General features: G+C 51.4%; 1 protein-coding gene across 1 annotated transcript; it reads left to right on the top strand.

Annotated features, from left to right (window-relative positions):
• Positions 1 to 1,713: 1,713 nt before the first annotated feature.
• Positions 1,714 to 12,418, top strand: RAB29 (RAB29, member RAS oncogene family). The gene is made up of 5 exons (XM_005529320.3): positions 1,714 to 1,841; positions 3,139 to 3,210; positions 4,659 to 4,840; positions 8,757 to 8,878; positions 9,196 to 12,418. The coding sequence occupies exons 1-5, from the start codon at positions 1,718 to 1,720 to the stop codon at positions 9,311 to 9,313; spliced, it is 618 nt and encodes a 205-aa protein (XP_005529377.2). The 5' UTR covers positions 1,714 to 1,717; the 3' UTR covers positions 9,314 to 12,418.
• Positions 12,419 to 13,195: the final 777 nt, after the last annotated feature.

Raw genomic sequence — 13,195 nt, forward strand, 5'->3', positions numbered from 1 at the left:
GGTTTGCAGGAATTGGTGTTTCCCTGCAGGGCTGTGCTTCCAGCTCGCCCAGAGCAGGGTCTTGGTGCAGGATCCCGAAACAAATCCCAAAACAGATCCCCCCAGACTCTGCTGGCTTCACACCTTGGGGTGAATATTGGGGTGCTGGGGCATGGGAGGGGCCATATCCAGCTCTCCTTGGGGCTGGGGGCTTCTGTTGGAATTTCTTTGTTGGGAGAAGGAGCAGGAGGTGCAGGAGGACCTTGGAGAAGTCCCAGCAACAGGGGAGCCTTGTTTGAATGAAAATCGATTGGGAGAGGTGTTTGTGCAGGCTGTGGGGCTGGATCTGGGGTGCAGGCAGCATGGCCTGGGGTTTAGGGGTACAGGGGGTCAGGGGTACAGGGGTACAGGGGTTCAGGGGTACAGGGCTACAGGGGGTCAGGGGGACAGGGGTACAGGGGTTATGGGGTTATGGGGTACAGGGGTTCAGGGGTACAGGGGGTCAGGGGTTCTGGGGTTCAGGAGTACAGGGATACAGGTGTACAGGGGTTCAGGGGTACAGGGATACAGGGGTACAGGGGTTCAGTGGTACAGGGATACAGGGGTACAGGGGTTCAGGGGTACGGGGGTTATGGGGTACAGGGATACAGGGGTACAGGGGTTCAGGAGTACAGGGATACAGGGGTACAGGGGTTCAGGGGTACAGGGGTTCAGGGGTACAGGGATACAGGGGTACAGGGGTTCAGGGGGACAGGGGTTCAGGGGTACAGGGGTTCAGGGGTACAGGGCTACAGAGGTTCAGGGGTACAGGGGTCAGATGAATGGGTGCTGCAGTTGGATAGGAGGGTACAGGGGTCTGTGGGGCTGGATCTGGGGGTGCAGGGGACAGGATTGGGGGACACAGGGGATGTGCAGGACATGGGGTACAGGGGGCTGGATGTGGGGGTGCACAGAGCAGGATCTGCTGACACACAAGATGCACAGAGCAGGATCTGGGGGTGCACAGAGCAGGATCTGGGGTGCACTGGGCAGGATCTGGGGGTGCACAGAGCAGGATCCGGGGTGCACAGAGCAGGATCTGGGGTGCACAGAGCAGGATCTGCTGACACACAAGATGCACAGAGCAGGATCTGGGGGTGCACAGAGCAGGATCTGGGGTGCACAGAGCAGGATCTGGGGGTGCACAGAGCAGGATCCGGGGTGCACAGAGCAGGATCTGGGGTGCACAGAGCAGGATCTGCTGACACACAAGATGCACAGAGCAGGATCTGGGGTGCACAGAGCAGGATCCGGGGTGCACAGAGCAGGATCTGGGGTGCACAGAGCAGGATCTGCTGACACACAAGATGCACAGAGCAGGATCTGGGGTGCACAGAGCAGGATCTGGGGTGCACAGAGCAGGATCCGGGGTGCACAGAGCAGGATCTGCTGACACACAAGATGCACAGAGCAGGATCCGGGGGTGCACAGAGCAGGATCCGGGGTGCACAGAGCAGGATCTAGGGTGCACAGAGCAGGATCCGGGGTGCACAGAGCACGATCTGGGGTGCACAGAGCAGGATCCGGGGTGCACAGAGCAGGATCTGCTGACACACAAGATGCACAGAGCAGGATGAGGCGATGCCCGGGGCTGGGCTCCGGCGGAAGACAGCGAACTACAGATCCCGGCAGCCCCGGGAGGCTCCGCCGCTGTCCCAGCTGACCCGCACATGACCGAGCGGGGCCGGGCCGGGCCGGGATGGGGCAGCGCGATCGGATGTTCAAGGTGCTGGTGGTGGGGGACGCCACGGTGGGAAAAACCTCGCTGGTGCAGCGCTACGCCAACGACAGCTTCAACCGGCACTACAAATCCACCGTGGGAGGTGAGCCCTGGGGGTCCCTGAGTTCCCGGGGGTTTCCTGGGGGTTTCCTGGGGTGCGGCACCGCGCCCATCCCGGTGCGCATCCCGAGCCGCGCCCTGCCCGGAGCGCCCCCAACTCGCCCCTGCTCCCGGGGGAACTCGCCCCTCTCTCCCCCCGTCCTCCCCTGGCTGTGGGGTTGGGGATTTGGGGTAGGAACAGCGGCGCATCATCCGTGGTTTATGGGGTATCAAGTCCCAGACCTTCATCCCTGAGCCCCCGGGGGATTCTGTGGCTCGTTTGGGGTGTCCCATCCTTCTCCCACCCTTTGGAATAACCACCCCAGGAACTGTGAGATGGACAGACTGGGGTTGTAGGTCCAGCTCATCCCAGTAAAACCGGCAGCAGCGCTGGTTTGGCATTAATTGAACAGCACTGAGCCCCCAGGAGCTTCTGTGGCTCTGCCCGGCTCATTTGGGGTGCCCCATCCTTGGAATAACCCCCCCAGGAGCTGTAAACTGCGTAGTCTGAGGGTACAGGCTCAGCTCATCCCAGTAAAACCAGCAGCAGCGCTGGTTTGGCATTAATTGAACAGCCTGGCCTCGCTGCTGAGGGGTCAGCAGCACTTGGGAACATCTGTGAAGGGGAGGCTGGGAGTGGGGCTGAGCAGGATTTTGGTTCTTTGTGTAAATTAATAACCTGGGAGGAGCAGGAGCTGCCAAGGGTTTACCCAAGAAATCTCCCCAAGGACCCAAAATCGTGGGGGTTGAGCACAGTTGTTTAAATCTCCTTATTCCTGACCTGAGAGGGGATGGATTAGAGGTGGGAAACGCTGGGGAGCCACGGAGCTGCGGGCTGTGCCCGTGGTCTCTCGCAGCAGGAAATGCTGCAGACTGGTTTCTGGTACTTTTTTCTGTACTTTGTTCCTGGTTTTGGTCAGTCCCAGCCCGGCTGGGTCTGGCTGCCAGTAAAGCAGGGCAGGTTTTGCCCTGCAGTGAAACCCTGACACATCTGAGAACAACATTGGGCTTCCCCTTTTGACTCACCAGCCTGCTTATGGCAAATACGGGGTGATTCAGGTTGGAAGGGACCTCACATCTCCTCTCACCCCATGGGCTGGGACACCTTTCCCTATCCCAGGTTTCTCCAAGCCCTGTTCAGCCTGGAATTGTGCACGGGGTGATGACCCTGATCCAGGATTCTGAAAGGTTGGAGCTGGGTTGGTGCTCTGGGAGATGGGGAGAGGCTGGTGAGGAATGAGCCCCGTGGTGCAGAATGGCCCTGGTCAGGTTTCCTTTCTGGTTTTTTGGGAATTCTCCAGTGGATTTTGCGCTGAAGGTGGTTCAGTGGTCGGAGTCGGAGACCGTTCGGCTGCAGCTCTGGGACATTGCAGGTATTTTGAAGGGTTTTTTAAAGTTCTCAATGTTTTGGCCTTTTTTGCCTTCCTCTTCCTCTGCCTCCCTTCCCTTCCCTTCCCTTCCCTTCCCTTCCCTTCCCTTCCCTTCCCTTCCCTTCCCTTCCCTTCCCTTCCCTTCCCTTCCCTTCCCTTCCCTTCCCTTCCCTTCCCTTCCCTTCCCTTCCCTTCCCTTCCCTTCCCTTCCCTTCCCTTCCCTTCCCTTCCCTTCCCTTCCCTTCCCTTCCCTTCCCTTCCCTTCCCTTCCCTTCCCCTTCCCTTCCCTTCCCTTCCCTTCCCTTCCCTTCCCTTCCCTTCCCTTCCCTTCCCTTCCCTTCCCTTCCCTTCCCTTCCCTTCCCTTCCCTTCCCTTCCCTTCCCTTCCCTTCCCTTCCCTTCCCTTCCCTTCCCTTCCCTTCCCTTCCCTTCCCTTCCCTTCCCTTCCCCTTTGCTCCTCCTTTTTCTTCCTTTTTCTTCCTTTTCTTCCTCCTCCCAAAATAAATCCCAGGAGCCAGTGGATTCCAGGGGCAGGACTGCTCTGCTTTGCTGCCTCAAGCCTGTGATAGTCAATTTAAATATTTAATTAAAAATCCACCTGCAAGGAATGCCCACAGTAATTCCTGCCAAGCCTTTCCTTTCTGTTCCGGAGCCAGAGCAGAGGGAATGTGGAACTGGCTGGATATGAGGCTGCTCAACTCCAAATCTTGTGTTAAAATCCAAATTTGTGGCCTGAGATGCACTCTGAGGGACAGAATTAGGCGATCTGGAGTGGAATGAGGAGCTCCTGCTCCTTGGAGAGGGGTAGAGAAATGAACTTCCCAAATTCCCTGGCACCGGGAGAGGCCTGAGGCATCAGCATCTCTAAAATGGCACCTCTGGATGTGGAGCAGGGAAAAAAAACAGGGCTGTGGTTTCCTCTGGTTTTGCTGCTCGGGTGCCTGGAATCCATAAAGAGGGAACAGGAAGGAGAAGCTGGCGGAGTGAGCAATGCTGCAAGAAGCTGATTTCAGTTTTGGCCCCAAAAAGGAGTTTGAGTTTGGGGAGCAGAGGGGCCACGCTGGCACTGTGCCCTTGTGGCACCCAGGGTGGCTGCAGGGGACTGAGTTACCCTGGGAATAATGCAAATATTGGGCCTTCCCCATCCCTGGAAGCGTCCCAGACCACTTGGAGCACCCTGGGATAGGGGAAGGTGTCCCTGCCCATGGCACTGAGTGATCTTTGCTCCTTTTTAACCCAAACAAACCCAGAATTTCACCATTCCATGATCTGAGACCTACCCAACACAGAGACACCCAAGCCAGAACCCATCCAGTCCCTGAACTCCCACATCAATTAACCAGACCTCATTAGCGCCAGCTGCGAAAATAACGCATAAACACATCGTTTACACGAACAAACCCCAAAACAGTGACTGGAGAGGTGTGTTTTTTTATGGTTTGGACTCCTCAGGGCAGGAACGCTTCACGTCCATGACCCGGCTGTACTACAGGGAGGCCTCGGCCTGTGTGATCATGTTCGATGTCACCAACACCAGCACCTTCAGCAACAGCCAGAAGTGGAAGCAGGACTTGGACAGCAAACTTCTGCTGCCAGATGGGAGCCCCGTGCCCTGCCTGCTGCTGGCCAACAAGGTGGGCAGGCCTGTCGGGGGGTTTTGTGGGTTTTTGTGGGGTTTGTGTGGGGTTTTATGTGGGGTTTGTGGGGGGTTTGTGTGGGTTTGTGTGTGGGGCTTGTGTGGGGTTTGTGTGGGGGGTTTGTGTGGGGTTTTATGTGGGGTTTGTGTGGGTTTGTGTGTGCGGTTTGTGTGGGGTTTGTGTAGGTTTGTGTGGGTGTTTTTGGGGGGGGTTTGTGTGGGTTTGTGTGTGGGGTTTGTGTGGGTTTGTGTGGGGGGTTTGTGTGGGTTTGTGTGTGCGTTTTTTTGGGGTTTGTGTGGGGTTTTATGTGGGGTTTGTGTGGGTTTGTGTGTGGGGTTTGTGTGGGTTTGTGTGTGCGGTTTGTGTGGGGTTTGTGTAGGTTTGTGTGGGTGTTTTTGGGGGGGGTTTGTGTGGGTTTGTGTGGGGGGTTTTTGTGGGGTTTTTTTTGGGGTGTGTGGGGGTTTTTGGGGGGGTTTTGTGTGGGTTTGTGTGTGGGGTTTGTGTGGGTTTGTGTGGGGGGTTTGTGTGGGTTTGTGTGTGCGTTTTTTTGGGGTTTGTGTGGGGTTTTATGTGGGGTTTGTGTGGGTTTGTGTGTGGGGTTTGTGTGGGTTTGTGTGTGGGGTTTGTGTGGGGTTTGTGTAGGTTTGTGTGGGTGTTTTTTTGGGGTTTTATGTGGGGTTTGTGTGGGTTTGTGTGTGCGGTTTGTGGGGGTTTGTGTGTGCGTTTTTTTGGGGTTTGTGTGGGGTTTTATGTGGGGTTTGTGTGGGTTTATGTGTGGGGTTTGTGTGGGGTTTGTGTAGGTTTGTGTGGGTGTTTTTGGGGGGGTTTGTGTGGGGTTTGTGTGTGGGGTTTGTGTGGGGGGTTTGTGTGGGTTTGTGTGTGCGTTTTTTTGGGGTTTGTGTGGGGTTTTATGTGGGGTTTGTGTGGGTTTGTGTGTGGGGTTTGTGTGGGGTTTGTGTAGGTTTGTGTGGGTGTTTTTTGGGGGGGGTTGTGTGGGTTTTATGTGGGGTTTGTGTGGGGTTTGTGTAGGTTTTTGTGTGTGTTTTGGGGGGGGTTTGTGTGGGGTTTGCGTGTGGGGTTTGTGTGGGGTCTTGTGGGGGGTTTCTGTAGGGTTTGTGTGTTTCTCTGTGTGGTTTGTGTGGGTTTGTGTGAGGTTTGTGTGTGGGGTTTGTGTGGGGTTTGTGTGGGGTTTGTGTGTGGGGTTTGTGTGGGGTTTGTGTGAGGTTTGTGTAGGTTTTTGTGTGTTTTTGGGGGGGTTTGTGTGGGTTTGTGTGTGGGGTTTGTGTGGGTTTGTGTGGGGGGTTTGTGTGGGTTTGTGTGTGCGTTTTTTGGGGTTTGTGTGGGGTTTTATGTGGGGTTTGTGTGGGTTTGTGTGTGGGGTTTGTGTGGGGTTTGTGTAGGTTTGTGTGGGTGTTTTTGGGGGGGGGTTGTGTGGGTTTGTGTGTGGGGTTTGTGTGGGGGGTTTGTGTGGGTTTGTGTGGGGGGTTTGTGTGGGGGGTTTGTGTGGGTTTGTGTGTGTGTTTTTTTGGGGTTTGTGTGGGGTTTTATGTGGGGTTTGTGTGGGTTTTTGTGTGTGTTTTCGGGGGGGTTTGTGTGGGGTTTGCGTGTGGGGTTTGTGTGGGTTCTTGTGGGGGGTTTCTGTAGGGTTTGTGTGTTTCTCTGTGGGGTTTGTGTGGGTTTGTGTGAGGTTTGTGTGTGGGGTTTGTGTGGGGTTTGTGTGGGGTTTGTGTGTGGGGTTTGTGTGGGGTTTGTGTGAGGTTTGTGTAGGTTATTGTGTGTTTTTGGGGGGGTTTGTGTGGGGTTTGTGTGAGGTTTGTGTAGGTTTTTGTGTGTGTTTTTGGGGGGGGGGTTGTGTGGGGTTTGCGTGTGGGGTTTGTGTGGGTTTTTGTGGGGGGTTTTGTGGGGGGTTTGTGGGGGGTTTTATGTGGGGTTTGTGTGGGTTTGTGTGTGTGGTTTGTGTTTTTGTGGGGGGATTGTGTGGGGTTTTATGTGGGGTTTGTGTGGGTTTGTTTGTGGGGTTTGTGTGGGTTTTTGTGGGGGGTTTCTGTGGGGTTTGTGTGTTTCTCTGTGGGGTTTGTGTGTGTTTCTGTGGGTTGTTGTGTGTTTCTCTGTGGGATTTGTGTGGGGTTGTGTATTTTTGTATGGGGTTTGTGTATGTTTCTGTGTGAGATTTGTGTGTTTCTGTGTGTGTCTGTGCAGGTTTTGTGTGTTTCTGTGTGGGTTTTGTGTGTTTCTGTGTGGGTTTCTGTGTTTCTATGTGGGTTTGTGTGTGTTTCTGTGTGGGGTTTGTGTCTTTTTGTGTGGGTTTTGTGTGTGTTTCTCTGTTTCTCTGTTTTTATGTGTTTCTGTGTGGGTTTTGTGTGTTTCTGTGTGGGTTTTGTGTGTTTCTGTTTGGGTTTTGTGTGTATTTCTGTGTTTTTCTCTTTGGGTGTATTTCACTGTGTTTGTGTTTCTCTGGGTGTTTCTGTTTATTTCTGCATTTTTCTCTGTGTGCACAGCAGGGAACACCTTCAGCACTCACCCTTGCCTGGAGTTATCCCACAGCCTGTCACCTTTAAACCTTTCCAGACCCCTCCTGGAATTTTCCACCTCTCCCAAGGATTCTTCTCCATAGCCCTGCTTTACAACCCTTTCCTTGAAGAAATTCCTCCTAAAATCCATCACAAACCCCCTCTGGTGCAACCTGGGGCCATTTCCTCCCCTCCTGTCCCTGTCCCCTAGGCAGGCTGTGTCACCTCAATGTCACCCTGAGGCACAGCTCCTGTGGAAATCTCTGCTTTCCATGTGGATCCAGCGCCAGGTTTCACTCTCTGCGTTGGTTTCTGCCTTTTAATGATGTATTTTCCCTTCATTTCCAAACCTCCTTTATGTTCTCCCTGTGCCAGCGCTGGCTCAGGAGCCCTTTCCAAATTCAGTTTGAGACTTGCCTGCTTTGGGAGAGCCTAAAACTGCAGATGACTCAAAAATGGGGTGGGTGGGCAGGAGAATGGCTTTTCTTATCCACTTCTCCACAAACTGCACTTCAATAATCCCTGATAGGAGATAAATAATAAACTCCCTGATAGGAGAGAGCAGCCAGGGGGATTTTGGGATGTTATCCCAGGGAACAGGAATAGGAGGAGAGGGAATGGCCTCAGGCTGGGCCAGGGGAGGCTCAGCTTGGACAGCAGCAGGAATTTCCTCATGGAAAGGGCGGCCAGGCCTTGGAAGTGCCCAGGGAGGTTTGGAGTCCCCGTCCCTGGAGGTGGCAGCTGGAGGTGGCACTCAGGGCTCAGGGTGGGCATCGGGCACAGCTCGGACTCGCTGATCCCAGAGGGATTTTCCAGCCTCAGCGATCCTGGGGTTCTGTTTTGAGGCAACAGCTTTGCCAGGATCAGGGAGCCTGGGTGGCTGCACCCACGAGCTCTGGGCCAGGCTCCCTCTCTGCCTCCGTGTCCATCCTGTTGGCATCAGTGCCACCACACCTGTGCCACCTTTCCCCTGAGAGCCTGGGCAGATTTGGGATGAGGGACAACGTTGGAATCTCCATTCCAGGCATGCTTGACTGAGGTGTGTCAGTAACTGAGATATCAGATGAAGAAGTTGCTGCTTGCAACATCCCAGTGAGAGCCTTGCCCCAAGACCTGGGAGCTGTGAGGGCTGAGCTGCCTCACACAGCCACTGAATGGCCCTTCCAGCTTCAAAATTAGAGAGAAATTCCTCTCTGTGAGAGTGGGGAGGCCCTGGCACAGATTATACAAAGACATGGGGCTGCCCCTGGATCCCTGGAAGTGTCCCAGGCCAGGCTGGAGCAGCCTGGGACAGTGGAAATGTCCCTGCCAATGCAGGGGTGGAACTGGACAATTTTAAGGTCCCCTCCAACCAAAACCATTCTGGGATTGTGTGACTGGAATGCCTCATTCCTGCTTTGCAGTGTGACCTTTCCCCGTGGGCAGTGACCAGGGAAGAAATCGATCGGTTCAGCAAAGAAAATGGATTTTCAGGATGGGTGGAGACGTCTGTGAAGGAAAACAAGAACATCAATGAATCCATGAGGTAGGAGCAGAACCTGGTGATGTGTCCAAGAGTTAATTCCCTGCCCAGAGCTGTCCCTGCATCCCTGAAGTGCCCAAGGCCAGGCTGGACAGGGCTTGGAGCAACCTGGGATAGAGGAAGGTGTCCCTGCCCAAGTCCAGCTGCCAGTGCTGTCACATTCCTTAACCTGAATTTTTAGTAATTTCCTGCAGTTTATGTCCTTCTGAGCTTTGCTTGTTATTTTTACTTCTTTTCTGCACTGCCCAACACTGCTGGTTATTAAAAAAAAACCAAAAAAACCAACCCACAAAGCAAACTCAGGAATGTTTTTCTCCCAGGGTTCTGATTGAGAAGATGATGTCCTCATCCACGGGAGATGGAAGCTCCTCCTCTGCTGGGAGTGGGGATTACATCAACATCAAGGAGACCTCCCCTCCAGGCTGGGCCTGCTGCTAAAGCCACTGACACTCCATCCCCTCAGCTCCAGTTCTGACGGGCTTCTCATCACCATCATCATCATCACCTTTCCCTAAACTGTCACTGGTTTGGGGTTTTTCCCACTATGATTTTGAGCTTGCCTCCTGTTCAGTGACTCTTTCCCCAGCAGAGCACTGCTGCAGTGACTTGGAGTGAGGAATAGAAGGAAGAGGAGTGGGAAGATTCCTCTTTTTCCCAGTGGGAGCTCTGCTGCTCTGATGCAGCACAATCCATGTCCAAGCAGTGGCTTGGATTACATTGAGTTTTTTTTTAATTTTGAGCACTTCCTCCTCTGGCAGTGCTGGCCTGTCCCAGGCTGGGCTGTCAGAGGGAATTTTTTAATTTTCTGCACCTTTTCCCCCTCCCCACCAAAACCTTTGGGGACACACCCCGAGCCCTGGTGGTGCCTGTGGGTTCCCAGCTGTGGGATTACAGCAAACTCCTCCCTCCCTGCTGAGGAGTGATGGATCCACGTCCTGGAGGGACCAGCACGTCCCATCAGTGCCACCAAACATCCCGAGGACGCGGAGCTGGATCCGCAGTGGGAAAATCTGGGGGTGAATTCGGGAGCTGGAGCAGCACAACCCTCACTCCCTGTGGAGCAGAGACCCCAAAACTGGCTCAGGAATTCCTCCTCACCCCCTGTGTGGGGCACAGCCCCTTTCTCCCCCTTTATTGGGGCAGGGGGTGAGGAGGGGGCTGTAAACCCCCTTTGTGTGGCCCCACAAGGGCCCTTTGCACTTCTGGGACAGCCTCCACCCCTCACCCCAAACTGCTTTTGGCAACTGCTGCTGAATTGCCTTCCCACCATTCCCCTGCAGCCAGGAGGGAATTTGGGGTAGGAAACAGCTCCCTGAAAAACCCCCCTGCTGTTTTAGTGGGGCTGGGGAAGAGGAGGAGGAGGAGGAAGAGACTTTGTGGGATAAAAGGAAAGGAAAGAACCACTCCCCAATTCCCTTTGGTGGCACTTTTCCCCCCACACATCCCAGGTATTCATGGTGGAGGGCAGTTCTGGACAAAAAATTGGTACAAATTGAGGAGAATTTATAGGAAACTCACACTTCAGGGCTGGAGTTCTGTGTGTTTAATTCTGGATTTGCTATTCCATGATTCTCTGATGGTACAGAATCACCCTGCTCCTGTTTTGGGTTTGGATTTCAGCAAAAGGCCTTCAGTAATTGGGTTTTTTTACCTCCTTGGGTGGTTTAACTGAAAATTGCTGTGTGTTCCTGGTGAATTAGGACTGCTTTGCTCTGGCAAATTATTCCTCCTGCCTTTCTTATTTAGAGGGGGGAGCTGGTAAAACAGGCACTCACCACCTTCACTAAAAAATCTGAGTTTTCATTCTCTGGAGCTGAAAAGAATTTAAAACTAAACAGTGAAGGTTAAGAAATTTAGAATTACTGTTGCTCCACTGTTTTAATGAAAAGCTGAAATACCTGGGCTAGAGTTCTCCCATGCAAATACTGCCAAATTTGGGGTTAGAAGTGCTTAAAAATACCCTTTTCTGCACCCTTGGTTTTAGAAATGGGGAGAACTGGTTAGGAACAAAATTGAAGTGCCTTGCTGAATTTTACTTTATTGTCTTAAAGAAAAAAAAAAAAAAAAAAAAGAAAAAAAATGGCTTTTAATCCTATAAATATTTAATCCTGTAAATATTTCTAGTTCTTTGTAGAACATGAGAGAAGTACCTAATTTTTTAAAGGAGCTGTCACGAAACCCCTTAAGATTCAGGTGTTATTTATTGATTTTTGTACTTGCACCTTAAAGTGTTTCAGCAAAGAGCTCTCCTTAGAGCTGGAAAATCCTGCCCAGGCCCCGCTCCCTGCTCAGAGCAGCGGAAAATTCCCAGTTCCTGCTCCATCCTATTATAGAATCATGGAGTGGTTTGGGTGGGAAGGACTTTAAAGATCCCCCAGTGCCACCCCTGCCATGGGCAGGGACATTTCCACTGTCCCAGGCTGCTCCAGCCTGGCCTTGGACACTTCCAGGGATCCAGGGGCAGCCCCATTTCTTTGGATATTCTGTGCCAGGGCCTCCTCACAAGGAATTCCTGGGAATTTTGCAGGAAAACTTCTTCCATCATCACTTTGATACCTCCCAGTGCCTCTTCGGTGCCTGCACCTCTCAGCCTGCGCCTCTTCCTCCAGAAGTGCCTCGAAGAATCAACCAAAAATCCAAAGGAATTTTTGGTAAAAATCTCTTTCACAGCATTTCTTGATTTCCAGCCCCTCTGTGTGTGCCTCGGGGAGTTTTTCCCCCCACATTTACTGTCGGTTAACATCTGGAAAAAATGTCAAATAAAACCCCCCACAAGCTGCACAAAAGGAAGAGTCGTTACTTGAGCTGGGTGTAAAACCCCGAGCAGACAGGAAAAGGATTTCCCTGGGCAGCTGTGAGTGTTTGTGAGTGTTTTGCTTAAAAAAAAGCCAAACAAACCCCAAAAAACTGCTCTGTGATTAAAACAGGTCCCAAATCCCCATTCAGGAGCAGCGTGGGAGAAATGGGGTGAAATAATTCTGGTTTTTAAAACAACTACAAGGGGAAAGCCAAGAAATGTCTTAAGTTTTGTTGATGTCAGTGAGTAAAAACTTGAAATTTTAGAATAGGAATCGGAAAATTGTCTTTATTCTGTTTTATTTGTGGCCTGATTAGGAGTGAGCACTTGGGGGAAATGAAGGAATTTATTTTTCCCTGCTTTCACTCTGTGCCCTCTGCGTGACTCTGGGCCAACTGTTCCCGTTTCCTTTTCATTTCTCCTTCCTGGAACTTCAATTTGTGGCCCTGGGACTCAAAAACCACACGAATTTCAAGGTGTATTTTGTGAATTGGTGGCTGCACTCTGTGGGACCACACAGCTGGAGAGTTTTACTGCAGCCTCGGTAAGTCAACAATATCGAAATTTGGCTTTTTTATTTTCAATTCCTTGCTGTTATGCAGAAGGATTTTAAAGGCAGGCTCCTGACCATTGTAAAATTCAGTATTATGGTTGTGTAAAGAGGAAAAACGGGATTTTAATCCACATCAATCAGTCACTGGTGCAGCTTTGCAGAGGTTTGAAATAAAAATTTGACGTTGCTCGGCTGGTAGTTGTTTTCCTGTCTCAACAGTCCCAAGAAATGAGTTTACAAATTGAAATTAGGATTAAAAACAACAAAAATGTCCAAAACAAGCGGTGTGAGCTGCCCTGGATTGCCAGCAAAAAGAAATTCCCCTGAAATATCCTCAATTATTGTGTTTTTATTTGGCTCCAAAAAACTTGTGCATCTCAGCCCCAGTGGGATTTAATCCAATATTCCCAACAAAGAATTCCTTGATGTGGTTTCTGCACCTTCTTCCTCAGGGCTCCTTAATTCAGTGTATTTTGGGCCTCTTTATTCCAAGATTCCAGGTTTTCATGAGGATTGATTGAGGGACAGGGATGGAGCAGGAGAATTCCAAAGGAATTCCAAGCAGGGCATGAAATGAACCCAAATTATCCTAAAATTGTAATTATTCCTATAAATCTGACCGTATTTGTATCATCAAACCATCTTCTCACAGTTCCCAAATGTATAAAAATAGGATTTAAGTGCTGTTTTTTGCTAAAATGGAGGGATGAACCTCCAAAGATCAAAATGTAAAGCAAAAGTGAGAAGCTGCCATTTTAATGACTGTGGAATACTTTTAATTTTTCCACTGTTAAAGAAGCTCCTTTTCTAACCAAATTTTGGGGGTTTAGAGGGAATTTAAAGTGTAAAATATCTTCAGTGAGCTTTGCATGAATTGTTCTGATTAGCATCAGGAAAGTGGTGCTGGTGAATCCAGAATAATCTGCCTGCGAAATGATAAAATTAATGATAAAAATTAATTTAATGACAC

Source organism: Pseudopodoces humilis, chromosome 26 (assembly GCF_049639895.1).
Source record: "Pseudopodoces humilis isolate 2021_Gansu_Grassland_sample_001 chromosome 26, ASM4963989v1, whole genome shotgun sequence".
NCBI lineage: Eukaryota > Metazoa > Chordata > Aves > Passeriformes > Paridae > Pseudopodoces > Pseudopodoces humilis.